The 20966-nt window shown below is 34.2% G+C and overlaps 1 protein-coding gene across 3 annotated transcripts in view; it reads right to left on the reverse strand.

Moving 5' to 3' along the window:
- Positions 1–1721: 1721 nt before the first annotated feature.
- LOC149563148 (uncharacterized) overlaps positions 1722–20966 on the reverse strand; it is a 37558-nt gene continuing 18313 nt past the window's right edge. For all 3 annotated transcript variants that reach the window (XM_089826544.1, XM_089826542.1, XM_089826543.1), the window contains exon 3: positions 1722–2335. In XM_089826544.1, coding sequence (XP_089682670.1) covers positions 2105–2335 — 231 coding nt within the window. In that variant the 3' untranslated portion in view covers positions 1722–2104. The remainder of the gene's footprint in view (positions 2336–20966) is intronic.

Raw genomic sequence — 20966 nt, forward strand, 5'->3', positions numbered from 1 at the left:
TGGTTCTAACAAAAAATGATCATATAATTTACCATTCAAGACAACCAAGATAATTTTAAATGCATGTGATTTATGGATGAGAGAAGATGTCGTAGTGAGGGAAAAACTCAAGTCCCTGAAACTTATTTTAAATCATAAACTACGCATTTTGACAAAATGGAAGACAATTATAAGAGTTCATCACACTATTCAATAACTCAAAATGTAGAAGGAAGTATAATAGAATAGCTTATATAAAACAGATTTCCAAGTACGACTCTCGGAAGGATCCAATAGAATGTCCTATAATTATCAACACCATTATCACCCTCTATTTGAAATCCTTAATAGAACTGCTTTTATTATTTATGAGCTACAACAATCTACAACAAAATTTTGGATAAAAAGTGGATGGAGAGCAATACTTCTGGATGAAACTGTTTAGTGGTCTGTTTTGGTGATCCATCATCAGGGTGAGAAGAAACACCGGATTGCACAACTGATTTCAATAACTATGGAAAAACATTGGATAAGTTTCTCAAGCAACTGATTTCAGAAACTAAAGAAAAACATTGGAAAATTCTCAACCAACCGATTTCAAAAGCTAAGGAAAACCATTGGATAAGGTTCTCGAGCAACTGGTTTCTATAACTAATATGACCACAAAATAAAATTCACATGTTAGAAAATTGTTAGAAGAATAAAGCAGCTGGCAATACATAATGCATCTAATCCTTGATTCAAGATTTCAGTAATTCCTGTTCTAGCAGAGCACTATTAAATGTGAAAAGAAATGCTCAGGCCAAGAAGAAAATGTCAAGATACTCAATCCAGATTGAACTGAGGTAAAGCTTTAAGAATATCTTAGAGATACATATATTATCAAACTTCATAAATGTTTAAAACTTAACCAGATACAACTAAGAAATTTTCTTTTTTGAAGAATTTTGAGGAAAAAAATCCTGATATAGCTTTGTGAAGAAAGTTCGAGAAAATCTATTTTACATCCATACATTTTTATCTGGTCTTCTTTTAGAAGTCAAAAAATAAATGTTAATATTTTTATATATGAAGAGTACATGTATGCCATGTATAGGCAGTTGCATACTGTGGCGATTTTGACCTTGCAAGGCATGCAAAATATTGACCTTCCCAACAATAACTTCAGTTCTTACATGTGCAGAATATATCCTACAAAATCCAGCATATGCAACTATTTCACTATCACAACATCATGATGCACCCTTCATTTGTCGGCAACAACCCAATAGATCTTCTAAACAACATTATTTGGAAGAGATTAATCAACTCACTTCCATGTAAGAAATCAGATCATCTGGGAACACGAACTATAGATTTGTGTTATCAGTTCATAAGATGAAGCTTACAAACCTCAGGAAAGTTAAATTGTAAAAGTAGCAAGTTGCCCCTGTTAATGTTCACCATACACGAAATAGTTTAGCCTTGCTGACAAGGATGGATTCGGGTTTGAGCATATGTACATTTGCAAATCTATGATACCTCAAGCATGTAAACTTCTTCCTCAAAGAAAGAGTAAGAGGAAAGTAGCAATTAAGTAGTGAAGTGATAAATAATGATATTGTAAAGATGATGAAATGAGATGGAATGGGAAAACATGTAAAACTGCTACTTTGAAATAAAAATCAGAACTATTTTGAATTTTAAATGTCTTTATACAACCAAAAAAATATACACTCAGAACGCAAAAATATACCATCGCATTTGTCATTAACAGTAATCCTTCAATTTTCTATTTAGTAAAGGTGGTCATTACCGTCCAGGAGGCAACAAGCCAAAGATAGACAAGGTATTGATCAATCCTAAAGAATATCTGCCATATGATCATGTTTCAAAAAATGGAATTTGTCATCATGGATTAATAAGTTGTAAAGGTTGCCATCAACCTACAATGCACTTGCACTTTTGAAATGACCCCCCTTACACCACTAAAGCTCCTCCAAGTTGAAAAAAAAATTCACTACAATTGAAGTTTCGTAAATAGACTACAACCACAAAGCTTGAAATTTTCAAATTATTTTTTTCAGACATTAGTGAAAGCAATATTTCCCATTAGCTTCTTCTGTAAGCCGTCCTTGTGTAAATGTTATGCCAACAGAAGCTTCCCAGCATGTTCTGCACGCTGATGGATGTTCCCATTCATGCTAAGAACAGGGCCCTTTAGAGTAATAGGCTTTGTACTGTGCTTAACTTCAAGTCTCGGACGTTCTCTCAAATCATCCCGACCCCTTACATCTGGTAAAACCTCGTTAATAAATTCCTCTGCTATGTCACCATCTTCATCTGCAAGAAGCTTTTGTGTATACCACCGAAAGCCCTGGGAGAATATTGAAAATTTTGTCAGAGTGAACAAAATATTTATCACAGCAAGTTCAGAGAGAATAACTTGTACCATAATCCCAGCACTAAAATGGTGAATTATATCAGTAAAAATGGAATTCAATCGTGACATTAAAATTTATTGGTACAGAAAGATTATAGCATTTCCATAATTACAGCAGGAGGCATCCTATGGCGGCATCATGGAGCCTCATGTCATTGCCATGTGTATAAAACCAAAGAATAGTGGAGGTAATTTTTGTTTTCAAATGAAAATAAATTAACTTTAAAATAACTCTTGAATAAAAATAGCTCCTCACTGCTTCAAATGAAAATAAATTAACTGATGAATAAAATAATTCTTAAATAGATTTTTTTTAGGATTAAATTTAAATATAATAACACTGAAATAAATAATAAATAAAAATGAAGTAAACAATGAGAATTTGATCAGATACTTCTGAAATAGTATAAAATAACTCCAAGGAAATTAATTTAGTTCAAGACTGATATCTCAGAACTCATTAAATAATATATGGTGATGTATTTAAGATATTTGATTGCCACCTTCAAAACAGAAAACAAACTAAACATTAATTATACTTCTAAGGATAATATTCTGGGCCATGTTAACACGTACTAGGGACATGTGCAAAAACTCCAGGCAACATCAGGAACAGTAAACAAACTAAACACAAATCATACTTCCCAAATAATAGTCTGGACCATGTTAGCACATGTACTAGGGACATGTGAAAAGACTCTAGGTAACATCAGGAACAGTAAACAAACTAAACATCAATTAAACTTCTAAGGATAATATTCTGGACCGTGTTAACACATATCCTAGGGACGTGCAAAAACTCCAGGCAACATCAGGAACAGTAAACAAACTAAACATCAATCATACTTCCCAAATTATAGTCTGGACCATGTTAGCACATGTACTAGGGACATGTGAAAAGGCTCTAGGCAACATCAGGAACATCAGGTTCCCAAACAAAAACAAATTTAGAGTATTAGAATCTTAGGAAAATCCAATCTAAATTCCAGCCATAAGGCAGAAGTCACCAACAAAAAAAAAATTATTTATAAAGAAAAACTATGTTGTTTATGCAATGCCATGCCCATATGATGATCTTCAAACCCATGTTTTCCATAACGAAACAAAATAGGAGCTATCTTAAAATCAAGAATTCTCCAAACGCCTCTTTGCCCCTCTCAATGAAAAGGGCATAGAGCATAGCTTATTAACAAAAGTTATAATATGCACATGTATGGATGCATAACTAGAAGTTGGCACTAAGTGCTCTGAGAACTTGGGTAAGAAAAGTGGAAACAGGAAAACATCATGATCACAGACTTTGGGCAACAAAAGGAGCGTCAGGTCCAAAACATAAACAAATTTAGGGCATTGGAATCTTAGAGAAAATCCAATCTAAATTCCAGTCATAAGTCAGCAGTCTACAACGAAACAACTCTTACTTATAAAGAAAAATACATAATTTCTCCAATGCCATGCCCATATAATGATTTTCTGTAACATCACTTCTCTGAAATAGGATCTAGTAATAAAGAATTATAAAATATGATTGCAGGTTAATTAAGTTAATGAAAGGCCAACCGATATACAATGAACACTTCTCAAACCCTCAGCATAAGATATAGAAGGGAGGAGAGTTTGTTTAAAAGGGATATGAAGAAAGGGGAGGAAGAGGGGAGCATAGGAATTAAAGAAGGATTAATGAAAGAAGAAAGAAATTGGAAGCAAATAAGGAAGTGACTCTCTCAAAGGGTAGAAATGGTGGAGGATTATAACTCTTCCAAAGGGTGGGGCAATTATGATAGGTTGTGACTCTCTTGCAGGGAAGAAATGGTGGAGGATTGTGACTCTTCCAAAGGGTGGTAATTGTGAAAGGTTGGGACTCTCTAAAGGGAAGAAAGGATTGCAACTCTTCCAAAGGGTGGTAATTATGAAAGGTTGCGACTCTCTAAGGGTAGCAATGATGAAGGGTTGTGAATCTACCAAAGATAGGTATTTGTGAAAGATTGTAACCCTTGCAATGGAAAACCATGATGAAGAGGTGTCACCCTCCTCCACATTAGAAGATATAAAGGGGAGAAGGTTTCAATTGAGGACATCCGAGGGAGATCTATTTGGGGAACAATATATTATTTTCAAAAGTAACAATGAAAAATTGTGACTCAATTCTTATGAAAGGTGGTGACCCTTTCACCTAAAATGTTAAAAAAGGAGATTTCATCCAAGCATTGAAGGAGATATCAATCGTCATCCTTTATCCATCAATCATTATTCCCTTGAGAAATCAAGCAAACAATCACACGGTAAGATCAAGCAAACAATCAATCATCACTTCACCTTGAGATATTCGGGTCCGATCTGGGTCCAAATTCGTGCCTGGATTCATGCAAATCCGGGCAGGATCCTTGTTTTACACAGTGGATTCGTCCGGATTCATGGGACATGAATCCGGACGAATCCACTATGTAAAACAAGGATCCTGCCCGGATCTGTACGAATCGAGGCATGAATCCTCAAGGATCTAGCATGAATCCTCGAGGATCAACAAGTTTAAGTGAGTCTAAGTTATTTAATATGACTTTTTTTAATTTTCTTTTTTTGCTTTCTAGTGCTAAAATGACCCTTTTATGCATTATATATATACTAAAAACCGAGAGAAATATACATAATATATATAAACCTCTGTTCCTAGTTAGAGCTTGGGCAAGATCAGTAATATATATATATATATATATATATATATATATATATATATTCACAAATTCTCCACGAATCCTAATTGGGAAAAAAAATCACGAATCCACGGATCCGATTCACATGCCCGAATCGGATTTGTATCCCGAATCGGTAACTAAGATAAAAACATATAATTCAGTAATCAATCATCACTCTATCAAATCAACATTCATTCAATCACATCCGCCAATATACTGAACTAGCATTCATTATATCACCACTTTTGAACTATCCAATCAACAATTACTTAATCATGATTCATAACTCACCTATACCTCAACTCATCAAATCCAAGAAAGTCATCCAATTAATCAATCATTCAACAACAATCAAACAGGAAGATAATCATTGAACAGCAGTATTATCTAAGGCATTATTAATTGCAATAACACCTTCAGTCATTATAGTATGAAGGAATAATTGTACTCCTTGTGCATATTTGAATGGATGTGAGTGTCAATATATTTTTGTAGACTTTGTTTCTAACATATCTATATGCTTATAATAAACCAAAGCAAGTAGATGTATATTTATATCTATAAAATTGAAAATTCTGCTCTTGGGCCTAAGGTCGAGTTAAGAGCACCCTATTTCAATCTTCCTTCCAAGCCTATGTGGGCTATCGATTGAGGTAACTAAGAAAGGTATCCACACTCATAAAAGGAAGGATAACATGATGAAGGGGAATGGTGTATAGACTAAACTAAGTACGCTACCTCATGAGCATGGTTGATACCACAAGGCCAAGGGGGGCAAAGTTTCCACTCTTGGAGCTAGGACTGCAGATAATTAGGGCACCTCATCATGTCCTTCCTATCCCAACCCTTGTTATGGTTGAATCCATGAGAATTATGTGCTATAAGTAAACTTCTCTCTTAACCCTCATCATGGTTTAACCCATAAGAATTATCACATGTATTATGATTATATTTTTATCTAATTTCATTGCAGCCTTCTCTCATTTTATTCCTAGGTTAGGGATAACTTTCTTAGTTTCATTTAGATATTGTGAATTTAAGGCTGGTTACAAGGCAATCCAAGAAAGTGACATTAGATCTTCAGACCCGAAGTTTCCACAAAGAAAGCAAATAGCAGCTAGCTTAAACTCAAATATTTAATAAGCCACATCCTGTTAATAAATTGTCTTAATATTCGTGTTTACAGATGCATATCAAAAATCAAAAACAGAAAGAATGAGGATAAGAAAAAGCGGAAAACATCATGCTCAGTTAAAATCATTATGATGCTTAAAAACTATTTCATGGTAGTATTTCCATCACTACAAGCAGAATATAAGGAAGAAACCTAATCTTCTCATTGAGTATTGATCACCTGTTTTAAATCCAACTGACAATATTCCCATTACAGTGATCATATAGGTCAAGTTTCCATTGCTAACAAGAGACTATCGGCATGAATCTTGTCCAAGGAATTAGGAACGGCCATTTTAGAATACATCATTGCTTCACATTTCAGCAAAGATACTGAAAGCTAATCTAGGATAGAATTTGCATCAGTGGCTTAGCTTTTTCAAAATAAACTGACTTTGAAAAAGGGAATATATTGAATGGGAACAGTCACTGGATAATAAACATCCTGTACAACTACAAATCTACCATAAACATGGGCATTTGATGCAGGCCCAATACTTAAGTACAAATCTCACAATCCCAAGAAAAATAGTGTACAAATACACAGTTGTCTCTATACGACAAAATCAGCCAAGCAAAAGAGTTATCTCTAGAAACCATTCTAGAAGCACTTGCTAATACTGTTTGACTTTAGAGGTCATGGGAGACATAAAAGCAATCAAGGAAGATTCCCAAGAAAAACAAGACGATTTTTTTCTTTAACAATAGAAGCCTCTAGACACTGCAAGCACCAAAGATAAAGAACATGGTAATCGTCAAACTCAAATACACTTTCACTATAACTGTAATGAAATATTCTGTTCTTTGAAATTAATACATAAGTTCTCTAGGTCCAGGTTTTTCCCATGTGTAATATTTTATTTCACATTAAGGCTTGCTGAGTGAAAACCTAAATGTTTTTCCCTTCACTGACACTCGTGACTTTAAATTGAGAAAATTGAAAAAAAGAAAGCTGTGCCTAAATTATTAATTATTAAAAAAGGAGGCATCAGCCTTACAAACTTAAAAGAGAGCTAAAGCTAGAATAATTATAGTTCACATTAAGAAAAATCAAAACAATATTCTCCTTAAAGAAACAAATGTAAATATTCCTTTGTGGATAAACAAGTCGTACAAATAAACAACAGTGTACACTTATTATCTCACTGTAACATCAGGAGTATGGTATGCCCAGGAATATAAATCATATAATATTCACCATACTCTTACCTTGTCTTGGTATGTGCACTGGCATCATGTCTCATGATGTCTACAAGAGAAGATATCTGCTAATGGTGTCTCCACTCATACTATGTCTCATCGTATCCATCCTGCCATATCTCAGTAATATAATTTATAGTAGTATGAATACTAATTGGTTAGTTACATAAGAGATATTGACTATCATGATCTCCATTGACATTTTCCACACGACATTCATCATGATATCAGGTTAAACTATTATTAAGATCACCACCTTACAATAGTAATCACAAGTAAACTTTATTGAAAAATCATCACCTCTCAAGAAGTTTTCACCAAATCATGTAATAACTAAGGTGACATCCACCATGAACCATATCAGAGGGTGGGTCCACCATGAATATTCCCAAAGGGCGGAACAAGGGTTTTTACCTCAAACTTCTCTCTCGCAAAGAATGATACATTAAGGTACATCTCAGGAAATCACTGATGTGGAGTCTCCCTCTCAGTAAGGGCTCCAGTCCATAACTCCAAGTTTGTCTTTAATAATGTACAAACTTTACTTTGGCTGGAGGATTTGAAGAAATATTGGTTGTCAAATTTCCAATGATAATGTACTTTAAATAAATAGCATTTCAGGTATTCATCTATAGTTTAGGCATTCGCATAAATGCCTTTTAGTTTACACATATGGAACTTGATCATAGTCCTCTAACTGCTACAGCTTCTTGATCACTGGAGAATCTATCTCGACATGGTCTACTCCCTCTAAATCAATATGTCTGAGATCCTCAAAAGTCGACTGATGAATATCCTCTATCTACTCACTCTATCAGAAAAGCATACCTTGATTCATAGTAACGTGAGTGTACTAAATTGTGGATTTATCCTCAGGCTTAGCAACACATGATAAATATAATGCAATTTTGAAGCTTCAAGTACATGCATCAACCTACTGACCTCTTTGTCCAAGGTTGCCTCTAATGAAAAGTCAGGCTCCCTATTGCTATAGAAGGATACTCATAAATCTCAATCATCAAAGATATCTAGCTTCAAGAGTCCCCTTTTTATCTGAAATGATTCATATGTGGCTGAAGGTGCTAGATCCAAGAACACTCGGGAGCTATTATCATACGATCAGGTCCTAGAGCAAATAGTTATATGACCACCTTGATATTTGAACAAAATCCCATCACAGTCTGCTCCCTTTCACTGGAAGAGTCTCTTGTCTTGACTTAATTTCATAATCCCAGATGTTATCACCTGCAAAAATGCCTCAGTAGCATTCCTAATACATCGTTCTCCTTTTCCTACAAAAATGTCATGTCTCCTTGGCAACTTGAGACCAATCCAAAGTCACTATTATTTTTCCATAGTGAACAAATCCAAACCTTGTAAAGCATCTACCAATTGCTAGTAATACCTATGGAAAATCTCCTCTCACCCAATACTCAAGATGATCTATAGTATATTCAGGTTCAAATTGATGTCTCTAAGCAATGGTTATTTTGGAACTGCTCACGTGTTTCAGGTAAAGAAACTCTTTCTCAAGGGTCAATAATGATGTTGCTAGTGCCTTCCACAACATATTGCATCAATCTATTGATCAATAGGAGTTTGAAAACATGTTCCATAACACTTCATGATCCTCTGATGATAATTGTGGTCCTCTATGTATCACAATTATTCTTATTACCACTTCTCTTATATATAAAGATAAAAAATGGTAGTTCCATTCAGAAATTGCAGACAATGTCCATATATATCATCTCTAAACAGTGTGTATTGCTCTATCAGACATCTCAATTATTTCATTTGACTCTACACACCAATCCAAAGAAGAATTGGACTTATGTAAGTTTATTGATTTGTTGAGTCAACTTCAAATTATTCAATTGTCGGGAAACATAAACAAATTTTCAAGGAAGAATATCCTTTATCTACTCCCTCCTACCATGTTAGATTAATAGATTATATTTTTCTTCTTTTGCTTAATGGAGTTGTTCAAAACTTAAGATAATATATATGATATCAAATCTTCCATTTGAACTGTGGTAATAGGAACTTCCAAATTCTCTATTCCCAACTTGTTAGCCAAGCCAATAGATGAAGTAGATGCAGGAGAGAATATCGAAATGTCCATCAAGTCAAACCATTCACTTTCCCAATATAATAACTCTTATTATATTCCATACATTTGAAGGGTACGACTTTTCAAACTCAAGAGCTTCATTGTTTTATCAATAAATTAAACCTCATTGTAATTAACTAGTATTGATCACACCTTCCAAATCAGATCATTTTCTTATAATATAGTCGCACCTTCTTATCAATAGACTTTATTTCATTGTTTTGATAGCTTTATTTAATATAATCATCATATTTATTTTGATGGCTAAAGATTCCTGATGGTCGTTGTTCCAATGATGATTGTGAAGAAGACTTGTTGATCTAGGATTTATCCACAATGGCGATATTCAATGTTTTTATTAATGTTGTACACAACTGTCCTCTGACATAAATAGCATTAAAATTTGCAAACTCTCTATCTTCCTTGTTTTGTTGAGATATTTTATAATTACTAGAAAAAAAAAATTAAAAATTATACTCTCACATTAATGAGCAACTTCCCAAACATTGCACTAGTTGACTAAAAGTATCCACAACTATCTTTTCCTCACATGTCACCAACATTGCCATCTCCACACACTCAACATCTATTGAATCTCTCTTTTGATCGTTTGGCCACCGATGGAACCAAACTTCGCTTCGCTTACAGATAGATCCTATGAAAATGTGAGAATTCCTCAAACATAGACATCACAATGTTGTCAAATTCCCAAAAATTGTAGGCAGCACTTTAAGCCTATGGCATCCATTTAAACGGGGAACTCCAGCAGTTGGAGACAGAAAAAGTCTTCTAGTAGAGTTTCAATCTCAATGCAATATCACAACCATAACTCCTATAGTTTTGTCAAATTGCCAAACTTGCTCATTAGAGATTTTAGATTATCGCATCCGATAAAACTAAAGCGCTCCAATGATTGAAGATGACAAAAGTCTTTCGGTAGGCTTTCAATCACAATGCAATACCAGAACCATAACCGCTGCAGTTTTGTCAAATCGCCAAACTTGCTCGGCAGAGATTTTAGCTTATGGCATCCCTTTGACTTGAGGCACTCCAGCAATTGGAGAAGACAAAACTCCTCCAGTAGAATTTCAACAGAAGCTCCATTGGATATTTGTTGCTGCTTGCAAAGTCGCTATCATTTGAAGATATCACAAAAATTTTAAATATTGATATTGTATATCATCCAGGCAGCAATATATCCCAGTACACTGGATCGTATGGACTTTCTAATAATATGTTTGACTGTCAACCTTATTGTATGTGATTCTTCTTTTGAAGAACTTTTATCTGTATAATGAGCCAATATTAAGAATACTGTTCTGAAATACTTGATGATGTATAGTCGTTTATGTTAGATTTCAATTTGAAGACTTTATATTACACGCTAACAACATATTATACACCACAGCATATATTTCACATATAATCCCCACCATTATAATAGTCTTTCATGCTGGTTATCGATGATCATTGATTTTCTTAATATGGTCAATAATATAGTTTAGTATTTGCTTTTGTAGTTTCCAATACTGTCATGCTTCATTGAATCACTGTCTAATCATATTTCTGACTTGGTTGCTGCTTTGATCTCTCAATAAGACAAATTAAAATTTTGCTTTTCTTTACAATGGAACCAATTTCTGGTTACTCCTTTTACTGATAGGTTGGAAAGTATTAATTTTCCCGCTTCCTGGAACAAGATTAGACTCTTAATAAATTCTATGACAATATTACATCTGACCTTCAATTAATATACACATCAAGGTGTACCTTCAACGATGACTTTGATGGAGTCGCTATTTCATACATGGATGATGTTGACTGTCATAATGAGATTGAGATCACTGTCTTACATCTTCGTCACTGCCTTTATTTGATCGAAGCCTTGGTGTCTTGGAATTAATTCAATGTTATTATTCATCATTGCCCACAGGCAGGTAGAAGAAACCACTCTGATACCATGTCGATTCGTATCAGCTTTATAGGAAATAGGAATTTCTTATTTAATCACTGTTCTCCAGATGTATGTGCAGATTCGATATGTTGCTGCTGAAACTTGTAATGGCGCTTATTGTTTTTGTTGAAGATTGTAGCTACAATAGAGATCTATATCTCTAGAAATATGGACGTTATTATCGTTATGGTCACCTTCAGCTGAGAGGACATTTATGATAATAATTGTAATATTAAATATAGGGACATGTGTTGAGGCATGCATATGAAAATACAAAGAGTTGCGTTTTGGGAACTTAAAGAGATCTTTTGCAACATGAAGAGTCTCTCTATTTGTTATATATATCGCATCAAACGAAAAGCATTGTACAGTTGAATTTTATTATCAATAAAGTGATATTTTGTTGTGTGGCTGGGTTTTTCCCTTCATTTTGGAAGGGTTTTCCCAGAGTATCTTCTGGTATTTATTGTATCTGCTATTGCTGTTTATCTTTATTTTCTGGGCGAAACCTAACACGGTAACAATAGAGATCATGTTACCTCTGATGATGTCTAGATGTTATTTTGTAATGCCTCATCAATTTTTTTTGGTTTTGCACCTCATTCTGCTCCTGTTGTGTTCACAGTCATATTTCAAGAAAGACGTTCATATATAGTGAAGACTTCATCGTATATTTCTTACTTATTTTCATGCATAATATATGTGATTCATAGGCTTTATAGAAGAGTTTATTTTGTATTATCTGGCAATTTTCTATACTCCACGGTCTTCTTTGTATCTATGGCACTAACTCTCACTCTATGCTTTGTCTGGGATTATTTTCGATGGTCAGAAATGTCATTATTTTAATGAGGCATTTCTGACACTAGTCAGAATTTTGCAAAATTGCTAGATATTTTTTGTGTTTTTTTCTTTCGATCATATTAGCCAGTTAGTCTTACTCGCTCCCTAGTTACAGCAACTGGGTTGCAGGAGACAGAAATAATCTACAAACTAATCCTCCCAATGGCAGTCGATGAAGATGATAGAATGGTTGTGGTTTCAGCCTTCCAGTTTGCCTGTACAGATGACTTTCAAACAATTGTATATAATGCTGAGAGTGTTTTTTCTGTGGAATGTAATCACAGGCTTTGTTATATTCCCTGAAATATGTATTTGGATGTCCCTTCAGGTTGGTGAGAGAGCCACGTGCAAAAGGTGCCAACATCATTTTCTTTCGAGCGACTCTGTCATTGGAAAGTCAAAACTGCTGGCAAGATATGCACAGAATGAGTTTTATCCCAACTCAAAATCAACGACAGCATGAAGTCTCAGATGTAGACCATGGAAATTGACAGCAAGAGATTAAAGCACAGATCTGGGACATGACAGGCTAGGAGCGCTTCAGAGTCGTTACCTCAACAAATTTTGGTTTCTTTATTACTTGCTTTGTGCTTTCTCCCTCCTAATGTGGACTTCGGGTATCTGTTGGCATGGCAACGCTGACAGTGGAGTCTCTATCATTTATCATCTTTTGTCTTGGTTGGAGTCTATCATTATGTGAAGAGGCGTTGTATTATTACTAGACAGCCATCGAATTCACCGAAAACAAATAAGGCATTGAATACAGAAGCCTGGACTGGACACACCCAAAAAGTGAGCAGATTATCATATGATTGTTGTGTGTCATTTAAAAGGAAATTTATGTAGTAGTTGGAGGGAAATTAGATTGTGTGTTGGCAAGCAAAGAAGAATCCTTTCTCCTGTTCCTGCTTTCAAAAGATTGGCAGAGAAAAAGCAGAAATATATCAGAGAATCCCCTATGATTTTATGTCTTGTTCGGTGATGCCCTTTGACATGCAATTATGCCCAAAGACAATATACGAAGCCCTCGAAGTCAAGACATGGACTGGCGACCATCGAGAATCGTGGAAAACAAGCAACAAAGAGAAACCTCTAAATAGAGTTGTTATTCCTCCATACATGAAGGTAGTATCAGGGTCACACGAGGAGGCATGGTGGAAGCCTGCTGCCTGCAGCAAATTGATGTGGTTACAACTAGACAAGGTAGGTCAATACAGAGAGCAGACAAACCATTGCTAGAAGAGATAGGATTAGAGCCCTGTGATTCTCAATTAGGAAAGCTTAACAATACAACCATGATGGTGGCTAGATTTGGTACAAGGGTGTGGAGGCCCTCGTGATTGTTACTCCATTTGAAAGTATTCATATCAAGAGGTTGCAGATGACAATCAAGAAATTTGCATAAATTCTAAAACAACTTTGTGCATTTGTTAATTACTAAGAGATAAGTATTGAATTTAAGTATTGATCAGAAATATGTATGTTATATAGTGTATAGCATCGATTTCTATATGATAACTTGATTTTATTAATCTCTCTTGATTGCAGGATGCAACAAGAATCAATGAGATGAGGATGTTGACTAGTGAATTAAATTAATGATACATATTTGCATATGAGATTCAGAGGGAGCTTGTGATTCAAAGGGAAATGTTCAGCTTCAGAGGGAGTTGTTCTTGGTTAAGAGGGAGTCTTTATTGTACCCTTAACTTTCTTAAACATGCTTTTAATATTTTTGGTATTGTAGATTTGAGACTCTTGTTGAAAACAACTCTCAGCTGTGATTTTTCTTATTGATTATGAGTTTTCTTCATGTGAAATTAATAATAGTTATAAGGTCAACCTCTTAACTCTTTCACTTATGAGAGATTCATAGTGAACATCATGTAGAGAGAGTCCATGATGTCATCACATAGAGAGGTTAAGTGATGAGAGTTGGAAGTCATGTTGAGATAATCCATGACTGTATCACGTTGAGAGAATCCATGATAAAATGTTGGTTGTAAACCTTACTAACTCGTCATGTTAAGAGATTCCAAGACAACATCATGTTGAGAGAGTCGGTGATAAAAGCTGGTTGTAAACCTTACTCACTTGTCATGTCGAGAGATTCCATGACAACATCACATTGAGAGAGTCCATGGTGAGAGTCCGTGGTGAAAGCAAGTTATGAACCTTACTAACATGTCATGTTGAGAGATTCCATGACAACATCACATTGAGAGAGTCCGTAATGAACACTGGTTGTAATCATTGTCACATAGAGAGTTTCTGATGTAAGGGCCTTGCAGCACTGTCATGTTGAGCGAACATCATGTAGAGAGAGTCCATGATGTCATCACGTTGAGAGGTTCTGTGATGAGAGTTGGAAGTCATGTTGAGATAATCCATGACTGTATCATGTTGAGAGAATCCATGATAAAATGTTGGTTGTAAACCTTACTAACTTGTCATGTTAAGAGATTCCAAGACAATATCATGTTAGAGTCAGTGATGAAAGTTGGTTGTAAACCTTACTAACTTGTCATGTCGAGATATTCCATGACAACATCACATTGAGAGTCTGTGATGAAAGTAGGTTGTGAACCTTACCAACTTGTCATGTTGAGAGATTCCATGACAACATCACCTCGAGAGAGTCCATAATGAACATTGGTTGTAATCATCGTCACATAGAGAGTTTTCGATGTAAGGGCCTTGCAGGAGTGTCATGTTGAGAGATTGTATGACAAAATCATGTTAAGAGAATCTGTGATGAAAGTTGTGTTGAGAAAATCATGTTAAGAGAATCTGTGATGAAAGTTGTGTTACATCCCAATTTTTGACCTAATTTCAAATATAGCCGTTGAGGTTCACATGAAGTCAATTGGCAGCTTAATTTGTCATAATCTGGCAAAATAGTAAAATAGTTAGTCGTTATGATTTCAAGTGAAGATAACATGCTAGTTGATTGTTACTCACGAATTCATGGAATGGAGAAGATGGTTAACCGTTATGATTAATTATGATTAAATAATTTATTATGATAATATAATTTAACTGCAAGGGATTTTCTTGCAAGAAACACGTCTAAGGGATGGAAGCATTGTCAGAAAAGAATTAGGCAAGACATCACCATCACTGGACAGATAGGTAGAGGACCTAGTCACTTGAAACGGGATACATCTATGGGGCCGCATGAGTTATTTAAATAAGTAAATTAAGAAAAGAATTGGGTTAAAATATAAAATGTATCTCAAAGGATTTTAATTTATCTTTCATCATATTATTTTAATAATAATTTATATACGTGCATATAATATAAAAATGATTTGGCATCATTATAATTTAATAATTTTATAAAGTGATGTTTACATGTAAATATAAATATAAGATTATAATGATGTTCGGAACATAATAACATTTGAATTATAATCTACCAACTTTATTCTTTCTTTTTAATATTCTTGCTTTTAATCGATTAAAATTTGGCATGATTAATCAATTAATATTCGGCAATTCGATTGGTCTTATAATCTTTCCAACTTCTTTTCCAACCTTTTTATTTTTCTTATCTTTAAATTTGAATTTATGATGTATTTGAATGGTCATCTTGGGAATTCAAATGCCTTATATCTTTGAATATTGAAGGGAGTCAAGAAGTCACGGCTTGCTCTTTATTTGGAAGTCGTGAGGGAGGCAGTCAGATATATCTATTCTTTCACCCGTCTACCTTTTAAAGAGATCGATTTTCTTTATCAGCTCCCGATCTTCCTTCTTTTCTATGTTGTGTGTGTGAAGGGATTTTATAACTACGATAATATTTGCTCTATCAACAAGGGGGAAGCCAATGTGCCATGTTTCTGAACTCTCGTCTTTGCATTATGTCTTTTCTCTTCCACAAATGAGGCGCCCTTCCATCAGTCTTTGTTTTTCTGTAGTTGTCTGTCATAGATCAATGTTTCCTAAGCATATCTAGGTTCTTGCCAAAATCCTTGGAAATCAGTGTATGTTTCAAAAGAAGATACTATCTTTGCACGATCAGTCAATCTCTGTGATTGTCATTGAAGTTACCAACTCCTTGTCTCACAACGTGGCATGGTCTTTCTGGCTCGATGCAAGTAAAGAACGACTGGTTTTCTAAATTCAATCATCGTGCCGACCGCCACAAATAGATGAGAAATCAGGTTATACACTTCTTGACTTATTTTTCAGTCGGCTTTTTATTTCCATATTCTTCCAATCTGAAAACAAACTATCAGTCTTATAGAACTCGCATTGCCATTCCTAAATCCTTGAAAGTTGTATATGATATTGAGCCAAGTGTTTATTGGAGAGTATAGTCGAATTCAAAAGTCGTATTCTTGTTTTAACAATGATAAATCAAAGAATCTGTACACAGAATATTGAGACTTCAAATGATCAGTAAATTATTATCTGATCTCATGTATATTCTATCTGATACTTTTACTTTTCTTCCTCAATCTAAAACGAATTAATCATCTTAGATGGTTAAGATTGAAATGTTAAGATTAATTTTTTTATGCCGTCTGCTGATATATGAAGTATGTATAATTTCTTTTCAACCTAACAATAATACTCTAAGATCTCATAAATAAATCAGCCTTTGGAACAGAGATAATCATGTATATTGGAAGGTCTCCAAATGTTGCAAGCGTAAACATATTACCAAGCATGAAATTAGAACATACTGACACTGTGGAAATTCACCTGGAAGAGAGGCCAATGAATGGTGAAAAGGTGAAGATTTAACTTCTAAACAAAACCAAGAAATCAGATTTGAATAACAAATATTTAATAGCTCATACTTGATCCTGTTGTTGTAACTCCTACCGTCAAATTTTGTGGTGTGGATAAATACCAAGAAGCGCAGTGGATGGCAAGATATTTCCTGTCTATTCCAAGTAGGGAGGGCCTTTCTCGTTAGAGATCATGTGGGAATAAGTTGTGGTCCGAGGTTGGGTGGTTAAGCCCTTGACAATGTTTCATCTCTCCATAAGTTACCAGACGTGCATCGGACAAAGATAAGTCATACATTCAGTTGGTTGTTGGAAACAGGTATTATTACTTTTATGATTAATATACAAAGTAAGATTTATTGAAGTTATTTCATCGTTACACCTAGATGCAAATGATAGATTTATGGATTGTTTTTCATTTATATGAATATCAAATATAAGTATATTTTCTAATCTTGAGTTACAGTCGCAATTAAGTAATCGAAAGGAAAGGAATCTGAAATTGATTGAGTGATCACTAGAACCCTAAATGATTAGTGGTATCGGAAGCCCTTTTTGAATCCCTGGTATCAGAAGCCCTATTTGAATCAGTGGAATTGGAAGCCCTATTTGATACAATGGTATCAGAAGTCCTAAAAGATCCAATGGTAATCGATGCCCTAATGATTACAGTGGTAAGTGATGCCCTAATTTTATATGGTGGTATTTAATGATAATCGTCATTTGATTTTGAATTAACAATATTTAATGGAAGTCGTTTTGTGATAATGTTATAGTGGTATTTGTGGACTAACTCGGGTGGTTGCAGAAGCATCCCTACATTGATTTATCGATTCAATTTCCAAGGTACGTGGATATTATTTTTCTATATTAAATTCCTTGGTAGTGTTTTAAGTTCTTAGTTAAGAAATTTTGTCTAACTGATTTTAACGGTAAATCTTATTCACATGAACATGAATGATATAACTGACTTCCTATGAAAATGAAGTAATAACTATATTTCTTTGAGTGCGTTATTTGTTAATTAAGACCTGGGAAAACGGGATGTTACAAGTTGGTTGTGATTCTTGCAGTTTTTTCATGATTGAGTGAATCTATGAATTGTGTTTGCTTTGAGAATCTATGTGATTAGAATTTATCATTGACATTTTTGTTGCAACCTTATGTGATTGCTTAGCTAAAGATCTCTCTCACTAAGAGGGGGTGTTAAAGATTGCAGCTGTGATAGAGATCTTATATCTAGAAATATGGATGTTATTATCATTATGGTCACCTTCAGCTGAAAAGGACATTTATAATAATAACTGTAATATTAAATATAGGGACATGTGTCTTATGACATGCGTTGAGGCATGCGTATGAAAATACGAAGTCATGTTTTGGGAAATTAAAGAGACCTTTGTTTGTAATGTGAAGTCTCTATTTTTTTAATATATCAAATCAAGTGAAAAGCATTGTACACTTTTTTTCATCAATAAAGTGATATTTTGTTGTGTGGCTGGATTTTTTCCTTCATTTTGAAGGGTTTTCCGAGGGTATCTTCTGGTGTTTATTGTATCTATTTTAGTTCTTCCTTATTGTTGTTTATCTTCATTTTATGGACAAAACCTAACATTTTTCTATGTTGTTCAAGTTACTCTCTTGACTCACATTAGTTATCACAAATGATATTTGCTCAAGGTATTATCATGATTATAATATATGTTAATAATTTATATATAGATAATATAGATATATGAAAAGTGTGTGTGTGTGTGTGTGTGTGTGTGTGTGTGTGTGTGTGTGTGTGTGTGTGTAAAATATTCATGTAAAATACATCTCATATATATAATATACATATACATACATACATACATATCCATATGTGTGTGTGTGTGTGTATACATATAAAATTTATGATCAATAATAATAATGCTCCATGATAATGGTAGTGAAGGATAAAAATCAAATGTAAGGCCAATAGGCATTCAAACATTTGATGCTATCAATTGGAATCATCTAATCGAAGAAACAATCATTAATAATGTGTACTCACTAATCAGTTTGAAACATTGATACAGTAATTGTATGACATTTTAATTTGTGTACTTAATCTTCAGAGTTAATGTTGATACTGAACGTTATCAGTGCTCTTGCTTTGAAAACTCAATGTCATTACATTTTCAAATATTCAATAAAATATTATGTTATATATTAAAAAAAATTAACATACCCAAGTATCCACCTCTTATTTTGAAAAAATAGTTGTACCCCCTATAGCTGTCTCCTATTTACCCCCGTCTTTGTGCAACCTTGCTTCTTTTAAAGGGGTAAATAGTTCTGGCCTAGAGTTGTGAAATAGTGAGGTCACAGACTAGGGCCCTGCACCCATCTATAAAGTACCCGTCTTTGTGCAACCTTGCTTTTTTTAAAGAGGTAAATACTTTTGACCTAGAGTCATGAACTAGCAAGGTCAGACGGGGGTAAACACTTAGGTATAGTATATAATTTAAGTTACCAGATCCCTCTGTTTAGGCCCATTGTCTAAGCCCTAATTTTGACCAATAAAGTATGCATTTGATTATTTGACGAACTTTCATTCATTTCTCAAGCATTTAACACCATTTTTGCTTTGTCATACAGCAGTATTTTTCATTCAACAAGCTTTCTGACCTTTGAAGAGCCAAGTGACTGTATTTTCTGGATATTTTAGTAAAAGATTGGATATTTATTCTGCCCTCCACCTTAAGTTTTTTGTGGATGGTTTTGCCTTACAGTTTTAAATATCTTACACCAAGCATTAATCAATATTCTGTCATTTTATCGTTGGCTTTTTAGAATTCCAGCTATTGTGTGCATATATTACTCCTTTTGGAGTGATCGCACCAAAGTGGTTTTTTCTATGTTGCATGGGATAAAGTGTTTTTTCTATGTTGCATGGGATATGTACCCATACCTCCTTACTGGTACACATACCCAAGTACCGAGTACTCAATGGAGAGCATTATATACTAAAGGGCCTTGATTAAGATTTTTCTGGCTTTTGTTTCAGTTCTTTGTTTGCAAATCAGCTTGCTGTTTATCAAGGTTATTTCAATATGCACTCACTAATCAGTTTGAAACTTTGATACAGTGATTGTATGACATTTTAATTTGTGAACTTAATGTTGAAACTTGACACTAACTTTATCAATGCTACTGTTTTGAAAACTCAATGTCATTATATTTTCAAATTATGTAAAATATTATGTTAAATATATTTTTTTAAATGGCATACCCAATGTACCCGTCTCTTATTTTGAAAAGACAGCGTTACCCCCCATTCTTATCTCTTAAGTACTCACATCTCCGTGCAACGTTGCTTTTTTATAGGGGTAAATACTTTTGACCTCGAACTGTGAACTAGCGAGGTCACAAATGGAAGCCATGTAACCCTTCTTCAAAATACCCCTTGTCTTTGTGCAACCTTGCTTTTTTAAAAGGGGTAAATACTTTTGACCTAGAGTTGTGAACTAGTGAGGTCACTGATGTGGGTAAACACTTTAGTTTGGTTTTAGTTGCTCTAAAAGATGTTTTAGGTTTAGATATAGTATAAAATTTAAGTTACCCAATCCCTCTATTTAGGCCCGCTTTTTAATTTTTTGATCTAAAAAGCATCTAAGCCCTAATTTCAACCAATAAAGTGTGCAATTGATTATTTAATGAGCATTCATTCATTTCTCAAGCATTTTTCACCATTTCTGATTTGTCGTACAACTGTAGCATTTTCCTTCGAAAGTGAATGCTACAAAGTAATATGGCTTGTAATTTAATTTTCATTGTGTAATGACATTTTGAGATTTTTGCAAAGTATTAATATGATATATGAGAT

The sequence above is a fragment of the Cupressus sempervirens genome, chromosome 4 (assembly GCF_028749045.1).
Source record: "Cupressus sempervirens isolate cs-2001-9-10 chromosome 4, ASM2874904v1, whole genome shotgun sequence".
Taxonomy (NCBI): domain Eukaryota; kingdom Viridiplantae; phylum Streptophyta; class Pinopsida; order Cupressales; family Cupressaceae; genus Cupressus; species Cupressus sempervirens.